The 22,500-nt window shown below is 66.0% G+C and overlaps 4 protein-coding genes and 1 long non-coding RNA gene across 16 annotated transcripts; 3 read left to right on the forward strand and 2 right to left on the reverse strand.

Annotated features, from left to right (window-relative positions):
* Positions 1-577: 577 nt before the first annotated feature.
* Positions 578-9,046, forward strand: FERMT3 (FERM domain containing kindlin 3). Of its 4 annotated transcripts, XM_051965434.1 has the most exons (15): positions 777-896; positions 1,194-1,333; positions 4,029-4,262; positions 4,456-4,575; positions 4,697-4,865; positions 5,244-5,346; positions 5,629-5,736; positions 6,048-6,179; positions 6,262-6,311; positions 6,434-6,558; positions 6,639-6,745; positions 6,820-7,059; positions 7,737-7,861; positions 8,222-8,363; positions 8,532-9,046. In XM_051965434.1, the coding sequence occupies exons 2-15, from the start codon at positions 1,210-1,212 to the stop codon at positions 8,709-8,711; spliced, it is 1,959 nt and encodes a 652-aa protein (XP_051821394.1). In that variant the 5' UTR covers positions 777-896; positions 1,194-1,209; the 3' UTR covers positions 8,712-9,046. The 4 variants fall into 4 exon arrangements, with proteins under 4 accessions (XP_051821392.1, XP_051821393.1, XP_051821390.1 ...); XM_051965432.1 differs by having other exon boundaries at positions 578-896; positions 1,065-1,333; positions 7,737-8,363; XM_051965433.1 differs by having other exon boundaries at positions 756-896; positions 1,060-1,333; positions 7,737-8,363.
* On the reverse strand, positions 2,396-4,109 carry LOC127540662 (uncharacterized). 2 transcript variants are annotated; one of them, XR_007948258.1, is made up of 2 exons: positions 4,011-4,109; positions 2,396-3,133 (listed from the first exon to the last, which is right to left on the reverse strand). It is a non-coding gene; the product is annotated as an uncharacterized LOC127540662 (long non-coding RNA). The 2 variants fall into 2 exon arrangements; XR_007948257.1 differs by having other exon boundaries at positions 3,235-4,022.
* On the reverse strand, positions 8,985-17,061 carry TRPT1 (tRNA phosphotransferase 1). 6 transcript variants are annotated; one of them, XM_051965443.1, is made up of 9 exons: positions 16,741-17,061; positions 12,619-12,723; positions 10,844-10,906; positions 10,594-10,675; positions 10,073-10,242; positions 9,590-9,764; positions 9,458-9,514; positions 9,273-9,383; positions 8,985-9,134 (listed from the first exon to the last, which is right to left on the reverse strand). In XM_051965443.1, exons 3-9 carry the CDS (start codon positions 10,886-10,888, stop codon positions 9,061-9,063), a joined length of 714 nt encoding a protein of 237 aa, XP_051821403.1. In that variant the 5' UTR covers positions 10,889-10,906; positions 12,619-12,723; positions 16,741-17,061; the 3' UTR covers positions 8,985-9,060. The 6 variants fall into 6 exon arrangements, with proteins under 6 accessions (XP_051821403.1, XP_051821407.1, XP_051821408.1 ...); XM_051965447.1 differs by having other exon boundaries at positions 10,073-10,264; XM_051965448.1 differs by lacking the exon at positions 9,458-9,514.
* On the forward strand, positions 11,545-16,407 carry NUDT22 (nudix hydrolase 22). Its single transcript, XM_051965436.1, has 5 exons — positions 11,545-12,420; positions 14,884-14,982; positions 15,068-15,165; positions 15,465-15,558; positions 16,224-16,407. The coding sequence occupies exons 1-5, from the start codon at positions 11,941-11,943 to the stop codon at positions 16,326-16,328; spliced, it is 876 nt and encodes a 291-aa protein (XP_051821396.1). The 5' UTR covers positions 11,545-11,940; the 3' UTR covers positions 16,329-16,407.
* A 116-nt stretch (positions 17,062-17,177) lies between the features above and the next one.
* DNAJC4 (DnaJ heat shock protein family (Hsp40) member C4) lies at positions 17,178-22,184 on the forward strand. Of its 3 annotated transcripts, XM_051965441.1 has the most exons (8): positions 17,178-17,276; positions 17,907-18,008; positions 19,828-19,927; positions 20,186-20,279; positions 21,092-21,294; positions 21,402-21,575; positions 21,644-21,730; positions 22,029-22,184. In XM_051965441.1, exons 3-8 carry the CDS (start codon positions 19,836-19,838, stop codon positions 22,099-22,101), a joined length of 723 nt encoding a protein of 240 aa, XP_051821401.1. In that variant the 5' UTR covers positions 17,178-17,276; positions 17,907-18,008; positions 19,828-19,835; the 3' UTR covers positions 22,102-22,184. The 3 variants fall into 3 exon arrangements, with proteins under 3 accessions (XP_051821401.1, XP_051821400.1, XP_051821402.1); XM_051965440.1 differs by lacking the exon at positions 17,907-18,008 and having other exon boundaries at positions 17,180-17,276; XM_051965442.1 differs by lacking the exon at positions 17,907-18,008 and having other exon boundaries at positions 17,180-17,276; positions 21,405-21,575.
* Positions 22,185-22,500: the final 316 nt, after the last annotated feature.

Here is a 22,500-nt window from a genome sequence, read left to right on the forward strand (position 1 = left end):
GGCATCTCCCACCGGGGGGCAGGGGGGGAGCCGGGGATACATCACAGACCCCGAAGTCAGGAGGGCCTGGGAGACACCTGGCACTTAGCGGGGCAGGGTCCTTAACCCCAAAGGCCTAAGGACAGCCAGCTGTGCGGGCTCTGCTCCCGACTTAAGGGGCCTAAAGCAGAGGGGCACCCACAGCCTCAGTGCTGGAGCCACACACGCAGTGGGGCAGGTGGCCCCTCGCTGCACTCAGCAGGCACGGGACGTGGATGGCACAGGAGAACGTCCTTGCCACCCTGGCACCTCCAGGACAGCTCTGTGCCGGGCTCCGGGCGGGGGCAGGGGGTTCAGGGATAGCAGTGCCCATTCGGGTTTTCTTAGAGACCCTGCATTCTTTGCCATTTCCTCCGGCCTGTTACAGAGCAGGAAACTGAGGCAGGCCGGTGTAAGTGCCTGGCCCTGGTGCGCCTGCCCCTCCCGCCACCACAGGGCAGACATGGCAGCCTCTGGGGCCTTCCTGGCACTCCTCTCCTGGGCTCCTCCGTTTACGCTGTCCGTGCTCTTGGACCCCCACGTTGATTCTCTGCCCGGAGCCAGGGTTCGGCCCGTGTGGCCTCGTGGAGGTCCCTGCTGTGGATCCCGGGGCAGACCCCTCCTCCCACCCGCTCCCCCTTTGTGGTCCCAGCCTCGGGTTCTGTGAGTGACAAGTGCTCCGTGGCTTCCTGGCCCAGGGCCTCCCCTCCCCAGGGGGTGGAGTCGGCTGAGCCGCAGATAAGGCAGCGCCAGGGGCAGCCCCGAGGAGCAAGGGCACCCGCAGACCGGCAGGGAAGGGGCGCCCGCCGCAGACCGGGGTGCCCAGGCCCGAAGCGACGCAGAGGGTCAGCAGCCGCCCTTGGGCTCCCCCAGGAGAGGTGAGTGGGGTCCGGAGGGGAGGCCCCGGCCTCAGTCCCCGCCATGTGCCCAGCTCCCTGACGGGCTCGCCCTCGTTGGAAGGGTGGAGACGGAAAGGCGGGCGGAGGGAGGGGCTGCCCAACTCCCCAGACTTTGCTTACCTGGGTATAAACCACCTGTCAGGGCAGCGTGCAGAGGCCCTCCCTCCGGCCGGCCCTTTCCGCCCAGCCCCCCGCCGGACCCCCGGTGAGGAAAGGGAGACCTGAGCTCATCGGGGAGCCGAGGGAGAGCTCGCCAGGCCCCTGTGCCCCCTCCAGGACCCGGCCGGCAGCCATGGCAGCCTGGGAGCTGCAGGTGTTCGTGGGGGACCCCGACGTCCAGGAGGAGTCGGTGACGCTTCTGGTCACGGGCGAGTCCCACATCGGCGGCGTCATCCTCAAGATCGTGGAGGAGATCAGTGAGTAGGACCCGCGCTGCCCACGGGGCTGCCCAGCCCCGACCCCCCTCGCCGGCTTCCCGCCCTGCCCTCCCCACCCGGAGGCTCGTGATAAGGCTCTTCCAGTGACTCAGGCCCCAGCCTAAGCGCTTGTTCCCCAAAAAAGGAGCTCCCCCGACTTCCCCCCTCCCCCGGCTCGGCCTCTCCGCCGCTCTCTCCCCGGGCAGCCCGGCCGCCCGTCTCCCACAGGTCAGCGCTGCCTAGCCGGGGCGAGGGACGGAGCCCCGGGGTCCCATTCCCTGGAAGCCCCCGCGGCCCAGGGGTCCGTCTGCCCCCAGGCCGCGGCCTGGGTCTCTGGGGCTAGCCTGCGGCCCGGCGCCTGCTTGCTCATCCCGCCCCCCACAAGCCACACTTCCCCCCCAAAGAAAAAAATGCCTGGCGGAAGGAAGCTGTCGAGGCGATGGGCGAGCTGGAAAGGCCCTTCCCTGCCCCCACAGGAAGTTACAGCAGAGCGCCCTGTGGTATCAGAGGGGCGCAGCTGGGCGCTGGAGGGGGCGGGGTGGGCGCTTCCTCTGCCCACTCTGCGCCCCCGCCGGCCCACGCTTCCTGAGCGCTGACCCCGGGCACGGCGAGAGGCCCCGCGGGCTCCAGGAAGGGCACCAGAGGGCAGGCTGGGGCCCAGGGAGTGAGTGCCCACCTCGCCAGGCCGTGCCCGCCCCGCCCCCACTGCTACTTATTCTTTGCTTCCTCACTTGCCGGAGCCGGCGCATCCAAGCATTGTTGTCCATTTTACAGTTGGGGCCACTGAGGCTTAGTGAGAGTAACTGACCTGGAGTAGTGAGTGTCAGACAGGCGCGGCTCCCAGCCCGGCCATCGCCGGCGTCCACGTGTATGTGCACACGGTGCGACAGTGTAGCCTGTTTCTCATCTGCGTGTGCGCTGGACACGTGTGTGTTATACATGTATGTAACACGTGTGTGCACACGCTCGCTCCTTCTCCCATGTGATTCACCAGGCCAGGAGCTGCAGGGTCAGAGGGTCCGCGGGGGCCCTCGGGAGACGGAGGTGACGCACCCAGTATGAGACAGTCAGTGAGCATTTATTAAGCATTTACTGTATGCTCCAAAAAAGGCAGAAAGCAGTCCTCCCCGAGGGCTCGCTCGGCAACAACCGTGACAAAGAGTAGATGAAAGGTCTGAGAAAGGGCCTGACCCGGAAGGCCCGAGAAAGGCCTCCAGAGGGGACACGCCAGGGGCGGAGGTGAGGAGAGAGCGCGCCTGGCCCCAGGCCCGGCCCAGGCAAAGGCCCGGAGCTGGGAGATGCCAGGGGTTCGGCAAATCGGAGCAGAGAGTGCCGGCGACAAGGGGGCGATGGCGAGAGCGGCAAGAGGGGCTAGATGCCCGGCGGAAGGGCTGAGAATGGACCCAAATCAGTCTGATGGGTCAGATGTGGAGCCGGGCCCGGGGCCTGGCACGGGGGCAGCAAGAAATGCCCGTTGCCCTCCCCTGCCTGAGACCCGCTGCTTGGGGAGGGGTCAGTCTGTGACCCTTTGAAGCCGGCCCGAGAGTAGACTGCAGGGCTCCCACAGTGACCACGGGTCAGAGGCCAGACCGGACGCTGAGCCCGGCACGGCCCAGCCCCGGCCAACGCCTCCTGGCTACGACATCATGAACCCGATGACACTCGCTGGTGCGCTGGCACGGCCGCGGCCCTCGGAGAGGCCGACAGGGAGGCTGGGCCTCCACCCGGGGAGCACCGGCCCTGTGACGCGGCGGCTGCGTTTGGCGGTTCTGGGCTGGGGCAGCTCTTAGGTCGACAGTCCTGTAGGGAAGGCAGAGTTGGAATTAGTCCCATTTGACAGAGGAGAAAACCGAGGCACAGAGATAAAAATGACTCATCCAGGATCACAAAAAAGTAAGGACCAGAGGCAAAGTTTGAGCCAGAATCCTCTCTGCATCCAGAATTCTCCTTAGGAGTCTTCCCCAGATTCAGAGTCCTCCCTAAATCCAGAGTCCTCTCTGAGAATCTTCCCCAAATTCAGAGTCCTCCCTAGTTCCAGCTTGCTTTCTGGCGAACATCCTCACAAAAGGGTTGTTGAGCCTTAGGGCCGTGGTCTGGAACCCAGCCTGGCCTTGCGGGAAGGGCACAGTACGAGGGCAGGAGTCACGTGATCTCAGCCCGGGTGGTTCCCTCCAAGCTGGATGGGGAACCTCCCGGAGAGGTGCCGGTTCTGGGTGCGAGGCCCGGCTCTGACCCCACGGCTGGGGGGCGGTGGCCCCGGTCTCCTTCCATCGGGCCGGAGGCTCGGGGAGGGGCGCCGGGCCTGGGCCGGCGAGCGGAGCACCAGCGTGGGGGAGAGCGGACCGGGTGGCCCCGGAGGCGAGGCTCTGACCCTCCTAGAGGAAGGGCCTCGGACACGGCCCGTTTGCCCCCGAGCTGGGAGAGCCGCGGGCCGGGGCCTAGGGCGAGGAGGCCCAGCCGAGCCCAGGGGAGCGGGGATGGCCCACCTGACTTGCTGGCGCCCCCCAGGGGCCAAGGGAGGAGGGGGAGCTGCTGCCCCTGACCCAGCCCAGTCTTCCCCTAAGGCTGACCCCTGACCCTTGTCCCCACATCCTCCCTCCCAACTGTTCCCCAGGAGTGGGGGGGCCAAGGAAACAGCCCCCCAGCCGGCCACCCCGCCCCTCCCCCCACTCCTCACCGGCCCCTCCCCCAGCAGAGCGGAAGCAGGACTGGTCGGACCACGGGCTGTGGTGGGAGCAGAAGAAGCTGTGGCTGCTGCAGACCCACTGGACCCTGGACAAGTACGGCATCCTGGCGGACGCCCGGCTCTACTTCGGCCCGCAGCACCGGCCCGTCATCCTGCGGCTGCCCAACCGCCGGGCCCTGCGGCTGCGCGCCAGCTTCTCGCAGCCCCTCTTCCGCGCCGTGGCCGCCATCTGCCGCGTGCTCAGTGAGTGTCCCCGCCCATGTTCCCCGTCCTCCCCGCCCGTGTCCCCCGTCCTCCCCAGCCGTGTCCTCTGCTTGCAGGAGGGGGGGAGGGGGCAGAGCAGCCCCAGGCCCACGTGGGCCACCCCTCCGCGCGCCCATTGTACAGAGGGCCCGGCGGGGGCTTGAACACCCCCTGGGGCCCTTCCTCCCCACAGGCATCCGCCACCCCGAGGAGCTGTCCCTGCTCCGGGCCCCGGAGAAGAAGGAGAAGAAGAAGAAGGACAAGGAGCCGGAAGAGGAGGTGTTTGACCTGACCTCGGTGGTCCTGGCTGCCGGTGAGCCGCAGGGCGGGGGCTGGGGGGAGGGGGAGCTGGGTGGGTGGCAGGAGCCTGGCGGGGGGGAGGGGAGCAGGCAGGGCGAGCCCAGGGCCCGACCGCCCCCCCCCGCCCCCCTCAGGAGTGGCCCCGGCCCAGTTCCGGGGGATGCCGGCCCACTTCTCCGACAGCCCCGAGACCGAGGCCTGTTACCGGATGCTCAGCCTCCCCCAGCCGCCCCCAGACCCGGCCCAGCTGCTGCGCCTGCCCAGGCCCGGCTCCCTGGCTGACAAGACCCAGCTGCACAGCAGGTACGGCCGCCCGGGCACCCAGGGCTGTGGGGTCGGGGGAGAGCGCGGAGGACGGGCCACAGGGAGGGGGCCGAGAGCGCCAGGGCTGCCCCAACCCTGACCGGCCGTGACCTCTGGGACACTGGGGGGAGGGGCCGCTACCTGTGACACCTCCTCCCCCAGGAAGTCTGCCCTGATTGCTTCCTGGTCTGTTATATGGGGTAACATCCCGCCAAGGCTGCCTTGAGACGCTAGCAGTGGGCAGAGCTGCCCGCGACCAGAGGGGGCGCTGGGAGCCCCGGAGCAGGCCGGAGGGCGGCGTCTTGTCCCCCAGCCCCTGGGGGGGGCACAGCCCAGGGGAGCAGGGTGGGGTCCGCTGACCGCAGGGCTCCCCCCCAGGTGGCTGGACTCCTCGAGGTGTCTGATGCAGCAGGGGGTCAAGCCCGGGGACACCCTCTGGCTGCGCTTCAAGTACTACAGCTTCTTCGACCTGGACCCCAAGGTGAGGGCAGCCCGGAAGGGGGGCCAGTTGGGGCGGGGAGGGGGGGCCTGAGAAGATGAGCCTGGTCCCTCTGGCGGGAGAAACATCTCCCACCCTCCCTTGCTCAAGAACCTGCTGGGGCTCCCCCTCGCATCCCCTCCCCCCAGCCTGTCCTTCCTCATGTCTAAGTATAGGCTTCCTGTGGTTCTCGAGTGACCACCAAAGCGCCCCTCCCCCCCTCTGTGGGGGGGCGGGGGGAGCTGAGGCTGGGGCCCAGTCTGACCCCTCGGCCCTCCCCCACAGGCCGACCCCGTGCGCCTCACGCAGCTCTACGAGCAGGCCCGCTGGGACCTGCTGCTGGAGGAGATCGACTGCACGGAGGAGGAGATGATGGTCTTCGCGGCCCTGCAGGTAGGGCCCCCACCCCCTCCCCCAGGAAGTCTGCCCTGATTGCTCCGTCAGAGCCGCCCCCTTTGGCCTGCAGTCTCACCCTGCGCAGGGGCCGCGGCTTTAGCCCTTTCTGGCCGGTGGGAAGGGGGGAGAGGGGGCTAGGTTGAGCAGGGTCGGCCCTGGGGTCGGGGGTCACAGACGCGGCTTCCCCGGAGGCCCGGATGGGAGGAGGCTGGGACAGATCAGGCCCCCGGGGACTTCCCGGCTCCTCGGCTCTCTCCGGGCGAGGCTCAGGGGGCAGAGCCGGGGTCACCCCCAGTCCTGCCCCCCAGTACCACATTAACAAGCTGGCCCTGAGCGGGGACGTGGAGGAGCCGGCCGGCCCGGGCGGCCTGGACGACCTGGACGCGGCGCTGAGCAGCCTGGAGGTGAAGCTGGAGGGCTCGGCCCCCGCCGACGTGCTGGTGAGCAGGGGGGAGGGGAGGCCGCGGGCGGGGGCGGGCGGCCCCGGCCAGCTCGGCGCTCAGGGTGCCCCTCGACCCACAGGACAGCCTGACGGCCATCCCCGAGCTCAAGGACCACCTTCGCATCTTCCGGTGAGACCCGGACCCTGGGGGAGGGAGGCCCGGGCCCGAAGGCGGGGGGCGTCCCAGCCGCGATCCCGGGCCTGGAGGTGGGGGAGATCCCTCGGTGATCCCTGCCTCCCTCCTCGTGCCAGGCCCCGGAAGCTCACCCTCAAGGGCTACCGCCAGTACTGGGTCGTGTTTAAAGAGACCACGCTCTCCTACTACAAGAGCCAGGACGAGGCCCCCGGGGACCCCATCCAGCAGCTGCACCTGAAGGGTGAGCCCCCTCGGGCCCCGCCCGGCCTCTGTCGCCCGCTCCCTCCGCGCCGCCCCTCACGCCCTCCCCTTTCTGCCTAGGCTGCGAGGTGGTGCCCGACGTCAACGTCTCGGGGCAGAAGTTCTGCATCAAGCTCCTGGTGCCCTCGCCCGAGGGCATGAGCGAGCTCTACCTGCGCTGCCAGGACGTGAGTGGGGCACGAGGGGCTCGGGGCCCGGGAGGGGGCGGTGCGGCCCAGTCTGACCCGGCCTTCGCCCCCAGGAGCAGCAGTACGCCCAGTGGATGGCCGGCTGCCGGCTGGCCTCCAAGGGGCGCACCATGGCCGACAGCAGCTACCAGAGCGAAGTCCAGGCCATCCTGGCCTTCCTTAGCCTGCAGCGGGCGGGGGGAACCGGAGGCACGGGCCCCGCCAACCCGCAGGGCCCCGACGCCAGCGGGGAAGGGCTCAACCCCTACGGCCTCGTGGCCCCCCGGTTCCAGCGGAAGCTGAAGGCCAAGCAGGTGCGTGGGGGAGGGGGCGCTGCGGGGAAGGGCGTGACCCACCGGAGGCAGCCCGGGGAGGATGGAGGGGGGGACGGCCCCCAGGAGATGTGAGCAAAGCGCTTCCAGGAGGAGCGGGGCCAACCGTCCCCACCCGCAGGGGGAATGGTCCGGATCCCTAAGGAGAGATGCCAAACTCGGGCGTCCGGGCTCACTCATACATTGTTGGTGGAGCTTGGGTGGGTCCTGCCTGTCCTGGAACAGCAAGCGCTGTGGCTCCCCTCACCAGCACAAGGCTACTCCGGGCCTCTGCCCCGGCAGGGGAAGGAGAGGGTGAGGTGCCCAGGAGCAGGGGGTGAGGTGCCCAGGAGCAGGGGGTGAGGTGCCCAGGAGCAGGGGGTGAGGTGCCCAGGAGCAGAGGGTGAGGTGCCCAGGAGCAGAGGGTGAGGTGCCCAGGAGCAGAGGGTGAGGTGCCCAGGAGCAGAGGGTGAGCTGCCCAGGAGCAGGGGGCGGCGCCCTAGGTGCCCACAAGCCGCAGCTGCCGAAGCTTTCCCAGCAAGGCCGGGTTTCCCCTTGGGGGGGGGGGGGGCTCAGTGAAGGGCCCAGGAGCCGCCTTCAAAGCCCCTGGGCCTAACTCTGCCCTGGTTTCCGCACTGGGGCGACCCCCTCCAGCCCTAAAGCCTTGGTACCCCCAACAGCTGACGCCCCGGATCCTGGAGGCCCACCAGAACGTGGCCCGGCTCTCCCTGTCCGAGGCCAAGCTCCGCTTCATCCAGGCCTGGCAGTCCCTGCCCGACTTCGGCATCTCCTACTTCATCGTCAGGTACCAGGGCGCGCCCCTCCCCCCCTCCCCCCGGCCCTGCATTGGGTTCTGGCGCCCCCCCCAGGAGGAGGCGGACCGGGGGCTGCGGTGCCAGAGGGCGGGGCGAAGGTGCAAGAGGCGCCAGTGGGGGGGGAGGGGAGTGATGGCGGACTCGCAGCCAAGTGATGGGCCGGGCGATGGGCGGGGAGAGGGAGGGAGGGGGCACCTGCTTGGGGAGGGGCGAGCTCCCGTTCCCGGAAGCCTTTTAGCAGAGGCTCGTGTTCAGCTCAGGCCAGAGGCCACCAAGGTCCCCTCCGGCTGGGGGCGCTCGGCCCCTCCCCCAGCCAGACTCGGAGACGCCCCTCCCGCCCCTCCCCCCAGGTTTAAGGGCAGCAGGAAGGACGAGGTCTTGGGCATCGCCAACAATCGCCTGATCCGCATCGACCTGGCCGTGGGCGACGTCGTGAAGACCTGGCGCTTCAGCAACATGCGGCAGTGGAACGTCAACTGGGACATCCGTCAGGTGGGCGGGGCAGGGGCGGGGCAGGGGACTGGGGCGGGGCCGCGCTCTCTCAGGTCCAGAGCACCTTGCGCCTGCTCCCTCGGGTCCACACTCTCTCCCTTCGGTGCTCCCTCCAGTGCTCCCTCCAGTGCTCCCCGCCCCCCCCCAGCTCACGCGCTCCGCCCGCAGGTGGCCATTGAATTTGACGAGCACATCAACGTGGCGTTCAGCTGCGTGTCGGCCGGGTGCCGGGTCCTGCACGAGTACATCGGCGGCTACATCTTCCTGTCCACCCGGGAGCGCGCCCGAGGCGAGGAGCTGGACGAGGATCTCTTCCTGCAGCTTACCGGGGGCCACGAGGCCTTCTGAGAGCCCGGGGCCGCCTCCCTCCCGGCACCGTCCCCAGGCCCGCTGGCTCCCCCCACAGCTTCCCGGCCCCCCGTGCACTCCCGAACACACACAGCGCTTCCAAGCCCCGCCTCGTCAGCCCCCTCCCAGGGGCCGGGAAAGGGGGGCCAGCCGAAGGGCGGGGGCACATGGGGAGAGCCCCCGCCCAGGCCATGCGGTCTGATCTCTCCCGGCGGGGCAGTCTGGCTAACACCCCCCCTCCCCCCGCCCCCCCAGGGCGGTCAGAGGCCCAGGCACGAGGTTTTCTGTGTTTTTATTTGTCATCTTATAAATAAATATTTCGTGGTTGAACACTCCCCAAGCTCTTTCCTCAAGTGTTGGCTGAGGGGTCCTGGTGACTGCTCTGACCCTCTGTCTCCTCTTCATCCAGAGGGAGAGGCCTCCCTGAGGCAGAGAAAGGGTTGGGATACGGGGGGTGAGGGGGTGAGGGGGGGGAGTGGGAACAGGGAGGGAGAGGTCTGAGGGCAAGAGGCAAGGGCCCGGCCCCTCCCCCCCCCCGGGCTCCAGAGTGGGGGGACTCACTTGGGGAGCCCAGCTGCAGGGCTTCCTTGAAGTACTTGGGAGGCAGGAAGCCCCTGGCGTCCCCCGGAGTCAGGATCACCCCGTTAGCCGAGCAGAAGAAGGGGATTCCATCTGTGGGGAAAGCTCTGCTTGGAGGCCGTTCCCTGGGAGTCGCTGCCCCGTACCCCACTTCCAGCGGGACTCACCAGCCAGGGCCGAGGGCCCGTCGATGAACACGGCCACCTCGCAGTCCGGGCGCATCCCTGGGGGACAGAGTCGCACGTGGCACCGGGCACCAGGGGCCTCCCCCACCCCCCGGGAGGGCGGGGCCCACTAACCGCTGAGAGCGTGGGTCTCCCCGGGCAGGCTGGCGCACAGGTGGATGTGGGTTCTCCCACGCCGAGACAGCCCCTCCCGCCGGATGGAGCGCCAGTGGCGCCGGTAGGTCCCGTGGACCAGAACGGGAGGCAGGTCTTGGGGGGCGCTGAGGGGGGTCAGCTCCAGGTCGGCCACCTGCCAGGAGGAGCAAGGAGGGCGTCACCCCTTCGTTCCCCCAGGACCTTATTCCACCACTTTACAGAGAAGGAAACTGAGGCAGGGAGGCCTCCCCAACTCCACCCAGGGAGGAGCCCGAGCTGAGACTCCCCGAGCTCGCCTCAGAACCCCTCGTGCAGGGCAGGAAACGGAGGCTCACAGCTCCAAGAGCCCCGTCCTGGTCCTCCAGACCCACGCCTCGAGCCCCTCCCTGGGTAGGGACCCCCTGTGGGGGGGGACTGCCCGGGGCCTCCCCCACCCTGCCCCAGCTTCCAATCTGCCCCCACCTGCAGGGAGTGGCCCTGGTTGGCCCGGATGGAGGCGCAGCCGCCCGGGGGGCCGGGGCGCAGGGCGAACCGCTGCTTGGCGTTGGTTCTGACCACCCGGCGCACGTCCTCCTCGGAGAAGTCCCGGAACTGGGCCAGCCGGAGGAGGGCGTCCAAGGGCACGAAGCCGTCTGCAAGGGGGCGAGAGGGGTCCTGCCTCGGGCACCAGCCCGCACTCATTAAGCACCTCTGGGCACACGGGAGGCACTTAATGAATGCTGGGGGATTGCCCGGGGGGGGGCGCAGTGGAAGGTCCCTGTGGCGGTCACTCACATTTTACAAGCACTTCGGGCCGGGCCTCTCAGAGACACCTTGGGGGAGGGGCGCCTTATCAGCCTGGGGAAACTGAGGCAGGCTGCCCTGCCCAGCGCCACAGGGGGTTTCACGGCAGGAGTTGAGCTGAGACCGTGACTTCCCAGGGCTGGTCTCCCCCCTCCCCAGGGCTGCCCCCCAGGGAGCGCGCCTCCATGCCCGAGGCTTACCTGAGCCCATGGGCAGCCCCATCTTAACGGCCCCGTGGCGCAGGGCATAGGACAGAGCCTTGGAGAGCCGCACATCCGGGTCCTGAAACAGAGGCCAGCCTGGTGCTCAGCCCTTCCCGCCAGCAGGAGCCGCCCCCCCACCTCCTCCCTCGTCCCCTGGGGGGGGAGGGGGGAGTCAACTGCCTCTCCCGTGAGGCTAGGCCCCGTGCTCCCGAGAAGCCCCCCCGCCCCGGGCTGGGCAGGAGCTCACCTGCTCTCGGGGCCTCCGGGCCCTTCTTCCCCCGGGGGGGTTCATGCCCCCCACGCCCCAAACCTAGGAACAAGGAGTCAGACACAGGGAGCTGTCCAAGGTCACAGGAGGGGAGGGGCGCCCAGGACCCCCAAGCCAAGGCATTTTCAGTCCAGCCGGGGGGGGGGGGCTGCTTCTGCTCCCCCCCATGTCCTCCCCTCCCCCTCGTGCCCAGGCCGTGAACTGGGGTGGGCGGGTACAGTGAAGGGGGGGAGGGGCAGAGACCCTCAGGCCCTGGCAGCCGGGCCAGGCAGGGGGCAGAGCGGGAGCTTCTGAAGGAGACTCCCGCTCCCTCCCTCCCTCTGGGCGGCCTTGGGCAAGGCCCAGCGCCCCATGGGGCCTCAGTTTCCCCATCTACAGAGGGGGTGGAATCGATGGGCCCGGAGGGGCCGTCCTCACCGGATCCGGCACAGAGGAAGCCAATGAGAAGTGGGGACTGGAGGGAGGGAGGAGGGAGGGAGGGGGAAGGCGCTGCTTCCGCTTTCCTGAAGTAAGGGGAGGAGCCAGACCCAGCTGAGCCGGAGGCCGGAAGCAGCCACAGTAGCAGCAGCAGCAGCAGCAGGAGCAGAAGGAGGAGCAGGAGCAGCTGCAGGAGGAGATAGGAGGAGGGAGGAAGAGGAAGAGGAGGAGGAGGAGGAGGAGGGAGGAAGAGGAAGAGGAGGAGGAGGAGGGAGGAAGAGGAGGAGGACCAGCAGTACCAACACTAGCAGCCCCAGCAGCAGAGGAGGAAGAGGAGGACCAGCAGTACCAACACTAGCAGCCCCAGCAGCAGAGGAGGAGCAGGAGGAGGAAGAGGAGGACCAGCAGTACCAACACTAGCAGCCCCAGCAGCAGAGGAGGAGGAGGAGGAGGAAGAAGAGGAGGAGGAGGAGAATCAGCAGCAGTAGTCATAGGTGGGAGCTGCCCACGGTCAGTCCTGGGCCGGCCCAGGGGGCATCTGGGCAGCACAGCGGGGGCTGGAACTTCACGAGAGAACTTCAGTTGGCAGGAGCCGCCCTCCGGGGCAGGGGGGACTTTGCCCGCCTCTCCCTGCCAGATCCTGCCTCCCTCCCCACTCTATGGATCCCGAGGTCTCCCTTCTGGTCCAGTGCCCGCCGGGGGGGCTTGCCGAAGAGCGGGTGCGGGCAGAGTTGAGCCCAGCCTATGACCGGCGCCCGCTGCCCGGAGGAGAGGACTCCATCACCGAAGCTTGGAACGCCCGCCGCCAGGCCCAGCCCTGGCTCTTCAATGCTCCCAAGTTCCGGCTGCACTCGGCAGCCCTGGGGTCCCCCGAGCCCGGGGGGCCCCGCCTGACCCTGCGTCTGGGTCTCACCTCTTACCGGGACTTCCTGGGCACCAACTGGGCTAGTTCAGCGGGCAGGCTTCGGTGTCAAGGGAGAGCAGACTGGGGAGATGCCCAGGCCTACTTGGCAGACCCCCTGGGAGTGGGGGCCATGCTGGGCACTTCGGACGGTTTCTTGGTCTTTCTGCGCCGGTCTCTGAGGGTGGCTGAGGCCCCCGGGCTGATAGATGTGCCAGGGGGGCACCCCGAGCCTCAGGTGAGCACCTACTCCCTACAGAGAGCCCCCAGACTTCCAAAACCCAAGCACTCTGGGTAGCAGGAGACCTAAAAACAAGGGGGGGGGGAGGGCTTGGGGAGCTGCACTTTGGGGGGCTCATTTCCCCTTCCTCTTACACCCTCTCACTGTCCGGAGCTGTGGAGGGAAAGACCTAGGACGGGAGGCCTGAGGACCTACCTGAGGAGGGCAAGCACTGTGATAGGAAGAAGTAGGGCGAGGGGGTCACAGGCAGGCAGTGGTCCGCCTAGCCCCCGGTATCTTCCTCTTTCCCCACACCGGCATCTACAAGGCAAACAGGAGACAGTTAACGCGTTTGTTGAGTGAGGGAAATGGGATTAAGGTAGAGAATGACTGAGGGAACGAGCAAGATGGACCAAGTTGAGTCAAGGGCCCGGGAGGCAGGACACCAAACATGGCACCGGGATGGACTGGCTTCAGATCCTGCCTCCGTCGCCTGCTTCTCCAGCAAGAGGATGTTTGTCTAGTCTAGCCTCGCACCTTCTCTGTGCCTCATTTCCCACGTGGCTCCCTTCCAGGTCTATGACCCCGTGATTCTATCTTCTAGTAAAGATGGCGACATGGATGGAGACAGAGGCATGATGGGTTGGAAACGATCCAAGGCGTTTTATTGGGAGGAAGGACATGAGCAGCTGGGAGCACCAGGAAGGGTCTCACAAAGAAGGGGTGGGTGGAGTCAAGATGGCAGAGTAGAGGCTGGGATTCCAAGAGGAGGAGCTGATGGGGGGAGGGGAGGAAGGCCTTCTATGTAGGAAGGAAGGAAAGAAGGAAACTAGCATTTCTTTCTTTTTTCTTTTTTTTTCTTTTTGCTGAGGCATTTGGGGTCAAATGACTTGCCCAGGGTCACACAGCTAGGAAGTGTTAAGTGTCTTAAATGAGATTTGAACTCAGGTCCTCCAGACTTCTGGTGCTCTATCCACATCACCACCTAGCTGCCTCTGAAACTAGCACTTCTTAAGCAGCAACCGTGTGCCTGGCACTGGGCTGAGCCCTCAGCAAAAAGTTTTTCATTTGATCCTCACAACCACACTGGGGAATAGATGCTATTATCATCCCCATTTGACTAATGGGGAAACTGAGGCAAAGATTCAATAACTTATGCAGTCACATGGATGTAAGCATCTGAAGTATCTCAGTTCTTCCTACCTCCGGGCCGGGGCTTTCTCCCATGAGCCTCCTGGCTATCTGATAGGGGAGTTTCTACATGTTATTTTGGGCAATAAAAAGCCACGGAAATGTTATAACATGATTAGAGCTGGACTTTCCGAAATTCCCTTTGGTGGCTGAGTGGAGGAGGGACTTTGGGGAGGGGAGGCAGGCTGACCCACCCCGGAGCTATTGCAATAGTCCAGGGGGGAGAGGATGTGAGTTTACACTAGGGTGAAAGTGGCCATGTAAGAGGGAAAGAGGGAGAGGAAGACTGGAGATAGAAACAGGGTTTACAATCCATTAGCTACTTGAGGTGAGTGAAAGTGGAAAGAGTTGCAGAGGACAGGCTACTGAGGTGACCTTGGTAGATATAGGGAAGTAGAACCAACAGGTATTCCTTAAACACCCACTGTGTGCTAGGCACTGAGCAACAGGTACTTCTTAAACACCTATTGTGTGTTAGGCACTGAGCCAAAGGTACTTCTTAAATACCTACTGTGTGCTAGGCATTGAGCCAACAGGCATTCCTTAAACACCCACTGTGTGCTAGGCACTGAGCCAAAGGTACTTCTTAAATACCGACTGTGTGTTAGGCACTGAGCCAACAAGTACTTCTTAAACACCTATTGTATGTTAGGCACTGAGCTTACAGATATTTCTTAAACACCCACTGTGTGCTAGGCACTGAGCCAACAGGTACTTCTTAAACATCTATTATGTGTTAGGCACTGAGCCAACAGGTATTCCTTAAACACCCACTGTGTGCTAGGCACTGAGCCAAAGGTACTTCTTAAATACCCACTGTGTGCTAGGCATTGAGCCAACAAGTACTTAAACACCCACTGTGTGTTAGGCACTGAGCCTACAGATATTTCTTAAACACCCACTGTGTGCTAGGTACCACACTAAGTGCTAGAAGCTGGAGGAGTGACGAGTTCCCTGCAGTCTCAGAGATGGGGGGCGGGGGGGTCTGAGACTCTTGGGGCACAGAAGGCGCTGACTGCATTGTCTGGGGGAGCTCCTCCTGCCAGGGAGGTCCAGGTCCATTCTCTGCACCTTTTACTGGGTCACAAGGAGCCGATGGCTGACGGGGTTAATGGCCAAGGGGTGTCACAGCCCCTAAGCCAGAGCTGGCTCTCTTCTGGTCAGCCCATCCCCTCTCGTGTCCTCTCCCAGCCTGATGTGCTCCAGTGGGGCTGGGAGGAAGGGGCCCGCCTGGAGCCCTGGACTAGGGGGCCGGAGGACAGGGAGTGAGCCCAGGCTCCTTCCTTGTAGGCCCTGTTTCCAGGGGAGTCTCCCCGGCACGAAGATCTGCCCGAGGATCTGGTGGTTCGGGAGCTGTTCTCCTCCATTCTGCAGGAGATCCGGGACGAGGTGAGGGCCGCGGGAGGGTGGGGGGAGGAAGGGGGGGAGCGGGGCTGGGGCAGTGCCCCCTGACCTCAGACCCCTTCCTCCCCAGGTGAATCTGCCATTGTCTACTCTGAGCCGTCCCCTCCTCCTGGGCATTGCCCGCAACGAGACCAGCGCGGGAAGGGCCAGCGCAGAATTCTATGTCAGGTACCGGGCACCCTGCGGGGGCTGGGGCTTCCTTCTGGCGGCAGATTGGGGGGAGGCATCTGCAGAGGCCTTCTGGGAAACGGCGGCTTTTTGGGCACAAGCAGCCGGCCTTTCCTCTGCTCCGCCAGCCCCGCCGTTCGGGGGCGTTTGGGGTGTCCAGGGGGCTGGCGGCACAGAAGGGCTCAGTTTCAAACCCTGCTCCTGATTTTCTGGAGGCCGGCTTGGGGAGGATTGAGCCTTTGGGCCCTGGCCGGAGGGGATCGGCCTTGCCCTCTGAACTTTGTCTCCCCTTCCCTTAGCTGTAGCCTGACCTCTGAGCAGGTGAGGACCCTCTACATGACTGGAGGCCTGGAAGCCCACGAGTCCACAGACATCATCTTCATGGAAACACAGGTGAGGACTGGGAGGCGGGATGGAGGATCAGCCAGGCGGGGGGAGGGGGGAGGACCCCGGGTACCCTGCATCAGCCGGGGGGGGGAGGACCCCCGGTACCCTGCATCAGCCGGGGGTGGGGCAGGGGGAGGACCCCCAGGTACCCTGCATCAGCCGGGGGTGGGGGGCACCCCGGGTACCCTGGATCAGCCAGGTGGGGGGAGGGGGGAGGACCCCGGGTACCCTGCATCAGCCGGGGGTGGGGGGCACCCCGGGTACCCTGCATCAGCCGGGGGGGGGGGGAGGACCCCGGGTAACCTGGATCAGCCAGGCGGGGGGAGGGGGGAGGACCCCGGGTACCCTGCATCAGCCGGGGGGGGGAGGACCCCGGGTACCCTGCATCAGCCGGGGGTGGGGCAGGGGGAGGACCCCCAGGTACCCTGCATCAGCCGGGGGTGGGGGGCACCCCGGGTACCCTGGATCAGCCAGGTGGGGGGAGGGGGGAGGACCCCGGGTACCCTGCATCAGCCGGGGGGGGCACCCCGGGTACCCTGCATCAGCCAGGCAGGGGGAGGACCCCCGGGTACCCTGCATCAGCCAGGCGGGGGGAGGGGGGCACCCCGGGTACCCTGCATCAGCCGGGCGGGGGGAGGGGGACCTAAGCCCAAGCCTGTCTGTCCCCACAGAGAGTCCGAGGCCTGCAGGAGGAATCCGAAGCTTGGGGCGAGCTCTGTCCCTCGGCCAAGGGCGCCATTTTGCTCTACAACCTGGTCCAGGCCAGGCCGGTGTGAGCAGGGCCCGCCCCCTTCCCCAGCTCACACCCACCCTTCTGTCCTGGGCTGTCCAGACAATAAAGGATTCATTCTTGGAGCGCCTCGTCCCAGAAGGTGCCGGAAGCGATTGTGCCTCAGTTTCTCCCGATGGACAAAGAAGCAGGGCCCCCATGCGCACGCGGGGAGGGGTTGGGCGGGCCCTTGCTAGTCCCGGGGCTTCTCAGCCTCGGTGGGTCCGGGAGCCCCAGCGCCTGCCGGCCCCCTCCTCCGCATGGGTGTCTGACGCACACAAGACCCAGGAGTATAAGGAACAACTTCTGCGGAAATGCCGTCCCACTATTTTTAAAAGCCCCCCAGGCCCCTGAGAAGGAAGCCCTGATCTTCATTTAACAGCCCGGGAAACTGAGGCACAAACAGGCCAGTAATTTACCTCCGGGGACGCGCTCTATGACCCGGCACCGCTCTTCCCGGCTCTCGGCCTGTTTCCCCCCTCCCCGCCTCGCGTGTGCGCGGGGAGCTGAGGGTCCGGGTTGCAGTCCCGCCTCGGGCCCGGATTCCCTATCTGACCTTGGACACGTCACTTGACCTGGGGCCTCAGTTGCCCCCTCGGAAGAACTAGGGGAGGAGCTCTGAGGACGCCCTCCGCCCCTCCTCCCCAGCCTGGGCCCCTCCTCACAGACACGCACCCCTCGAGGCGGCCGAGGAAGAAGGGGAGGGCCTGGGGGCGGGACCTTAACGCAGAGCCCCGCCCCTTACGTCTTCGCCGCTAGATGGGCGGACCTAAGGGCTCTAGGGCCAATGAGAGCAGCTGAGGACGGGAGGTGGGTGGGCGGTGTCAACCGATTTTGCGAGCTCAGTAGACGGGACTAGAAGCACACGGACCAATTGAGAGATCCGGGGGCGGGAAGAGGCGGGCCTGAGCGGGAGAAGGAAATGGCGGCGCGGGCGTCGGGCTCCGGAGCTCCTGTGAGTGTCCTGGAGGACGTGGGGGGGAAGGGGGTGGTCGGAGGCGGTGCGTGGGGGCGGGGCTTCGCACCGCGGCCCCTCCCCCAAATCAAGGTTGGGGGGCGGAGGGACGCCGGCCTAGTTTGCGGGGCCGGGACGTTGGGTCTCTTTCCCGGGTGAGGAAGGTTGGAGTAGCGGCTTCCTTTGCCTCAGTTTCTCCCCTGGGGGTGAGAATCTGCCCCTCCTCCAGCACTCCTCAGGACGGGCCCCCTCCTCCCGTCAGCCTCCCCTTCCCCGCTGGAAAGGACCCCCAACGCAGGACGCCCCAGTGCCCTCTTGTGTCAGATTCCCGGGTCTCTGACGGGCCCCGATCCCAGACGCTCCTCTCCCCAGGGTCAGCTTTCCGAAGCCTTCAGAGTCAGAAACCCCAGGTCCCCCAGCGACAGGCCCCCAAGTCAGTCAGACCCCCCAAGGCCCCCAGCACCAAATCCCCGTGTCTGCCCCTGATGTCCCCTGATACCAAAGTCAGCTCTTCAGTGTTTGAGACCTTCAGTGTCCCCAGTAAATAAGGCCCCCAAAGCCCCTGCACCCGGTGGTGAATCAAGTAGAACAAGGAGCCTGCAGTCAGGCAGACCCTTCCTGTCTATGCAGTCCTGGGCACCTCACCTCACCTGTGTCTACCTCAGTTGTCTCAACTGTAAAGTAGGAATCATCCCAGCACCTGCCGGCCGATGGTTGTGAGGAGCAAATGAGGTAATGTTTGTAAAGTGCCTCGCACGTAGTAGGTGCTTAATAAATGCTTTTGTTCCCTTTTCCCAGCATCCCCCAGTGGAAGACAAACCTCCAGTGTGAGACCCCCCAGTGTCCCCCAGTGTGAGACCCCCAGTGTCCCCCAGTGTGAGATCCCCAGTGTGAGACCCCCCAGTGTTCCCCAGTGTGAGATCCCCAGTGTGAGATCCCCAGTGTGAGATCCCCAGTGTCCCCCAGTGTGAGATCCCCAGTGTGAGATCCCCAGTGTGAGATCCCCAGTGTCCCCCAGTGTGAGATCCCCAGTGTGAGACCCCCCAGTGTTCCCCAGTGTGAGATCCCCAGTGTGAGATCCCCAGTGTGAGATCCCCAGTGTCCCCCAGTGTGAGATCCCCAGTGTGAGATCCCCAGTGTGAGATCCCCAGTGTCCCCCAGTGTGAGATCCCCAGTGTGAGATCCCCAGTGTGAGATCCCCAGTGTCCCCCAGTGTGAGATCCCCAGTGTCCCCCAGTGTCCCCCAGTGTGAGATCCCCAGTGTGAGACCCCCCAGTGTGAGATCCCCAGTGTCCCCCAGTGTGAGGTCCCCCAGTGTGAGGTCCCCAGTGTGAGACCCCCCAGTGTCCCCCAGTGTGAGATCCCCAGTGTCCCCCAGTGTGAGATCCCCAGTGTCCCCCAGTGTGAGACCCCCAGTGTCCCCCAGTGTGAGATCCCCAGTGTGAGATCCCCAGTGTCCCCCAGTGTGAGATCCCCAGTGTGAGATCCCCAGTGTCCCCCAGTGTAAGACCCCCCAGTGTCCCCCAGTGTGAGATCCCCAGTGTGAGATCCCCCAGCGTCCCCCGTTATGGGCTAGAACTCTGAACTTGAAACAAAGGATTCTTGCAAGGTGCCAATCAGTGGAATTGACAGAGACCATGGTTATCTACTTTAGCCTGGCTCCGTATGATTGATCTGGTCCCGCAAGGAGATGTTCTGGGCCAGAACTTGAAATAAGGCACTAAGTGGAATGGCGGAGACAGTGGCTAAATCTGGTTTAGCATTGATTTGATCCTACGACAAATAATGGGTTCCCAGTGACACAGTGACTGGTTTGGGCTCATTGTGGGGCATAGAAGGAGGAGCTCCCAGGGCCCAGAGGCCGGTCACTCTCGGAAGCCTGCCGCTCTCGGAGGCCCGCCGCTCTCGGAGGCCCGCCGCTCTCGGAGGCCCGCCGCTCTTGGAGGCCGGTCACTCTCGGAGGCCGGTCACTCTCGGAGGCCCGCCGCTCTCGGAGGCCGCTCACTCTCGGAGGCCCGCCACTCTCGGAGGCCCGCCGCTCTCAGAGGCCGCTCACTCTCGGAGGCCCGCCGCCCTCGGAGGCCCGGACAGATTCACGCCATGGGCCGGCCTTGCTGTGGCTGGAGGCGGAAGCACCAACCCTCCCAGAGAGAAGGAGGGAAGGCAGAAGAGGGGGCGGGCTGTGCTGTGGAGGACGCTGCCCCCAGGTCCGGGAGGCCTCCAGAAGGCTCGCCGGGCCCCAGTGAAGGAGACAGGACTTGGAAGGAGACAATAAAGGATCTGGACTTTAACCCCCGGCTGCGTGTGGTGATTACTGAGCTGTCCGAAGGCTGCTCCCAGAGACCCAGGAAACGGAAACAGAGAACGTTACATCTTAGAGACAACACTACGTCCCCCAACGAGGACAAGACCCCGGGGATCCCCAGGGGCAGAGGCCTCCCGCTCCAATGTCCTTTCCCCATTGACAGAGAATGTCCCCCAGGGTCCCCCCAAGGGATCAGCTGGTCAGGGGCAGCCTGGGTGACTTTCCTGTGTCCTGCCCTCCCCCCAGGAACAGAGATGCCCCTCCTGCGCCTGGTCTCCCAGCTCTGCCAGCTGTGGCCCCGCTGCCCTCCTTGTGCCAGGTCCCTCAGCTTCAGTCCCTGCCAGAGGTGAGTCCGGGCGGGGGAGGGCGAGCCCCTGCTCTGGTCTGTCTGTGGCCTCGGCTTCTGCAGGTCCCAGAGGGGGTTGGGCCAGGTGGTCCTCCCTTCACCCCTCCCGGCCTGTTGGAGGCCGCCTGGGCCCCCTTCGAGTCCCAGCTCGGCCACTGAGCCCTGCCACCTGGGTCCCCTTTCTTGGGGCCCCGCCTCCTCTGGGGTGACCCCCGGGGGTCCCCGGAGCCATCCAGGGTCTCTCCCACCTTCTGTCAGGGCAAGACAAAATAACTACTATGAGCTCCTGGGGATCTGTCCCGATGCCAGCATGAAGGAAGTCAAGCGCGCCTTTTTTGCCAAGTCCAAAGAGGTGGGTCTGGGCCGGGAGGCGGGTGAGAGCGCCCTTGCCCCACCCCCCGACTCTTTCCAAGTGCGGAGTAGGGGAAGGAGCTTTGGGCTGGGAGTCAAAAGACCTCGGGAGAGATGGCTTGTGAGCTGGGAGACCTTAGACAAGTCACTGTCTGAACCAGGCTGGTGTGGGCAAGCAGGGGGTGCCCCCAGACCTGGTCCGGTTCTACCAAGCACTGTGAGCGCCGGGCGAGAAGGGCCAGCAGCAGTGCCCAGGATGAGCCTGGCCCCCAGAATCACCGGAGTTCGGGGTCTCGGGGGACGCTGCGGGGAGACGGGGATAGATGGGGGTGGGAGTGACCTGGAATAGCCTTCCCTGTCCGGCCTTTTGGGTTGGGAAATGCCCAGGCCTGGAGCCAGGTTGGGGCGTGTGGTAAGAGCAGGGGCCTCTGGGGGATACCCAGAAGGCTCGGGGACAAGTGATCTTTGTGCCCGCTCCGGCCCCTTTGTCCTACAGAAGCCAGCCGCTCTTTCACCATGCAGACATTTATTGGTTCCCTAGGAGCCGGCCAATAAGCTGGCCTCGGGGAGCTTGGAGTCCCCATTCCCATGATACACCGGGCCACAAAGCCCACCCAGTGGGCAAGAGGACATGGGGGACACTGCAGGGGGGAGCTGCATGCGGGAGGGGGACAAGGGAAAAGGCAACCGGAAACCCTTGTTTAAGACCCTTCAGAATGGGGCAGTCTGTGCTGGGAGAGAAAGAAGGTGCGGGGGCTTAGGGGCCAGAGGGGAGGCTGGGAGCCCCCCAGTTACCTGCCTCTCCTCCGCCAGCTTCACCCCGACCGGGACCCCAAGAACCCTGCTCTCCACAACCAGTTCGTGGAGCTGAACGAAGCCTACCGGGTTTTGAGCAAGGAAGCCAGCCGGCGGGCCTATGACCACCAGCTCTCCCTTCGAGGCTCCCGGCCACCTCCCGGCCACGCCCCCCAGGGGGCCCGCCACAGCCACCGCCCTCCCTCGGCCTCGACCTCCAGGTGAAGGCCGGCCTCCACCCCGCCCCCACCCGCCGGCGCCCCCGCCCCCACCCCCGAAGCCCCGCTCTCCTCCCGGCTCCCAAGGATTCCCTCTCGCCTGTTCCCAGCAGCTCGTGGTCCTGGGCCGAGGCTGACGCCCGCTACTGGGGGCAGTTCCGCAGGGTGCGCCCGGAGGACTTCGTCGGGGCTCGGCGGAGGCAGCAGAAGCAGAACCACCGCGTCCTGGGCTACTGCCTCCTGCTGATGCTGGGGAGCATGGTCATACACTACATCGCCTTCAGGTGAGGGGGGAGCTGGGGGGTCCCCAGGAGAGGCGGCCATCTAACCTCGCCCCCTCCCCCTCCCGCAGGAAGCTGGAGCAGGTGCACCGAAGGTTTATGGACGAGAAGGACCGCGTTATCATGGCCATCTACAACGAGAGCAGGACCAGGGCCAGGTCTCTGCCCCCCCCCCCCCGCCCTCGGCACTGAGCACCCCAAGTCCCAGGCGGGAGGGCTGGGGGCCCAGGACGCCGCTCACCGACATCGAGTAACCGGGCTGAGAGCCCTGTGCCCGGTGGGGAAGGGGGCGGAGCCGAGCCCTCCTGGAAGGGTCTGGGGCATTCTCGGGGCCGGCCCAGCGGCTCGGGAGGTCCAGAGCGGGGCGCGCACGGGTGAGGGGGGCTCAGAGGGGCGTTGGTGACGGGCACGAAGCGCTCCCAGGGCCAGGGGGTCACCTCGGCCTTTCCTCTCCAGAGCGAACAGCGCCAGGCTCCAGCAGGAGAAACTGCAGAAGGCTCAGAGCCCCCAGCCGCGCCCCGAGAAGTGACCCGCGCCCCTTCTTCCCTCCGCCTCCCGAGGGGCTGAAGGGGGGCCCCTGAGCGCGCGCACAATAAAGTCTTTGTCAGTGGGTGTGTGCCTCCTCCCTCGTGCCTCCGGTCTTCCCGCGGGCCTTGCCTTCGGCCCCGGCTCCGGGCGCCCAGGAGCCGGTCCGCTTCCTCTCGCCCACGTGGGCCGCAGCCCCAGGCGCGAGCGGGCGCTGTCCACCCGGCCTGGCCCGCGCCAGCTGAGGGAGGGAGGGAGGGAGGGAGGGAAGGAGGAAGGGGGCGTGCGCAGCCCCAGGGGGAGCGGCCCGGGCTGGGGGTGCGGGCCGCCGGCTGCCCGCCCCCGCTGCCCCTCCCTCTCACCCCCTCCCCGGCCGCGGCCGGCCCCTCCCCCCCGGGCCCGG

The sequence above is a fragment of the Antechinus flavipes genome, chromosome 6 (assembly GCF_016432865.1).
Source record: "Antechinus flavipes isolate AdamAnt ecotype Samford, QLD, Australia chromosome 6, AdamAnt_v2, whole genome shotgun sequence".
Lineage (NCBI taxonomy): Eukaryota > Metazoa > Chordata > Mammalia > Dasyuromorphia > Dasyuridae > Antechinus > Antechinus flavipes.

Bases quoted from the DNA above. Each gene is read 5' to 3' on its own strand.
- FERMT3 (XM_051965432.1), top strand. From the start codon at position 1,210: ATGGCAGCCTGGGAGCTGCAGGTGTTCGTGGGGGACCCCGACGTCCAG. The intron at 4,576-4,696 runs GTGAGCCGCAGG...CGCCCCCCTCAG, and splicing joins CTCGGTGGTCCTGGCTGCCG to GAGTGGCCCCGGCCCAGTTC. The intron at 4,866-5,243 runs GTACGGCCGCCC...GCTCCCCCCCAG, and splicing joins AAGACCCAGCTGCACAGCAG to GTGGCTGGACTCCTCGAGGT.
- TRPT1 (XM_051965443.1), bottom strand. From the start codon at position 10,888: ATGAACCCCCCCGGGGGAAGAAGGGCCCGGAGGCCCCGAGAGCAG. The intron at 9,765-10,072 runs GTGGGGGCAGAT...TCCTCCTGGCAG, and splicing joins ACCAGGGCCACTCCCTGCAG to GTGGCCGACCTGGAGCTGAC. The intron at 9,135-9,272 runs GTGAGTCCCCCC...TCTCTGCCTCAG, and splicing joins CCTGCAGCTGGGCTCCCCAA to GGAGGCCTCTCCCTCTGGAT.
- NUDT22 (XM_051965436.1), top strand. From the start codon at position 11,941: ATGGATCCCGAGGTCTCCCTTCTGGTCCAGTGCCCGCCGGGGGGGCTT. The intron at 15,166-15,464 runs GTACCGGGCACC...CCCTTCCCTTAG, and splicing joins AGCGCAGAATTCTATGTCAG to CTGTAGCCTGACCTCTGAGC. The intron at 15,559-16,223 runs GTGAGGACTGGG...CTGTCCCCACAG, and splicing joins TCATCTTCATGGAAACACAG to AGAGTCCGAGGCCTGCAGGA.
- DNAJC4 (XM_051965441.1), top strand. From the start codon at position 19,836: ATGCCCCTCCTGCGCCTGGTCTCCCAGCTCTGCCAGCTGTGGCCCCGC. The intron at 20,280-21,091 runs GTGGGTCTGGGC...CTCCTCCGCCAG, and splicing joins TTTTTGCCAAGTCCAAAGAG to CTTCACCCCGACCGGGACCC. The intron at 21,731-22,028 runs GTCTCTGCCCCC...TTTCCTCTCCAG, and splicing joins GAGAGCAGGACCAGGGCCAG to AGCGAACAGCGCCAGGCTCC.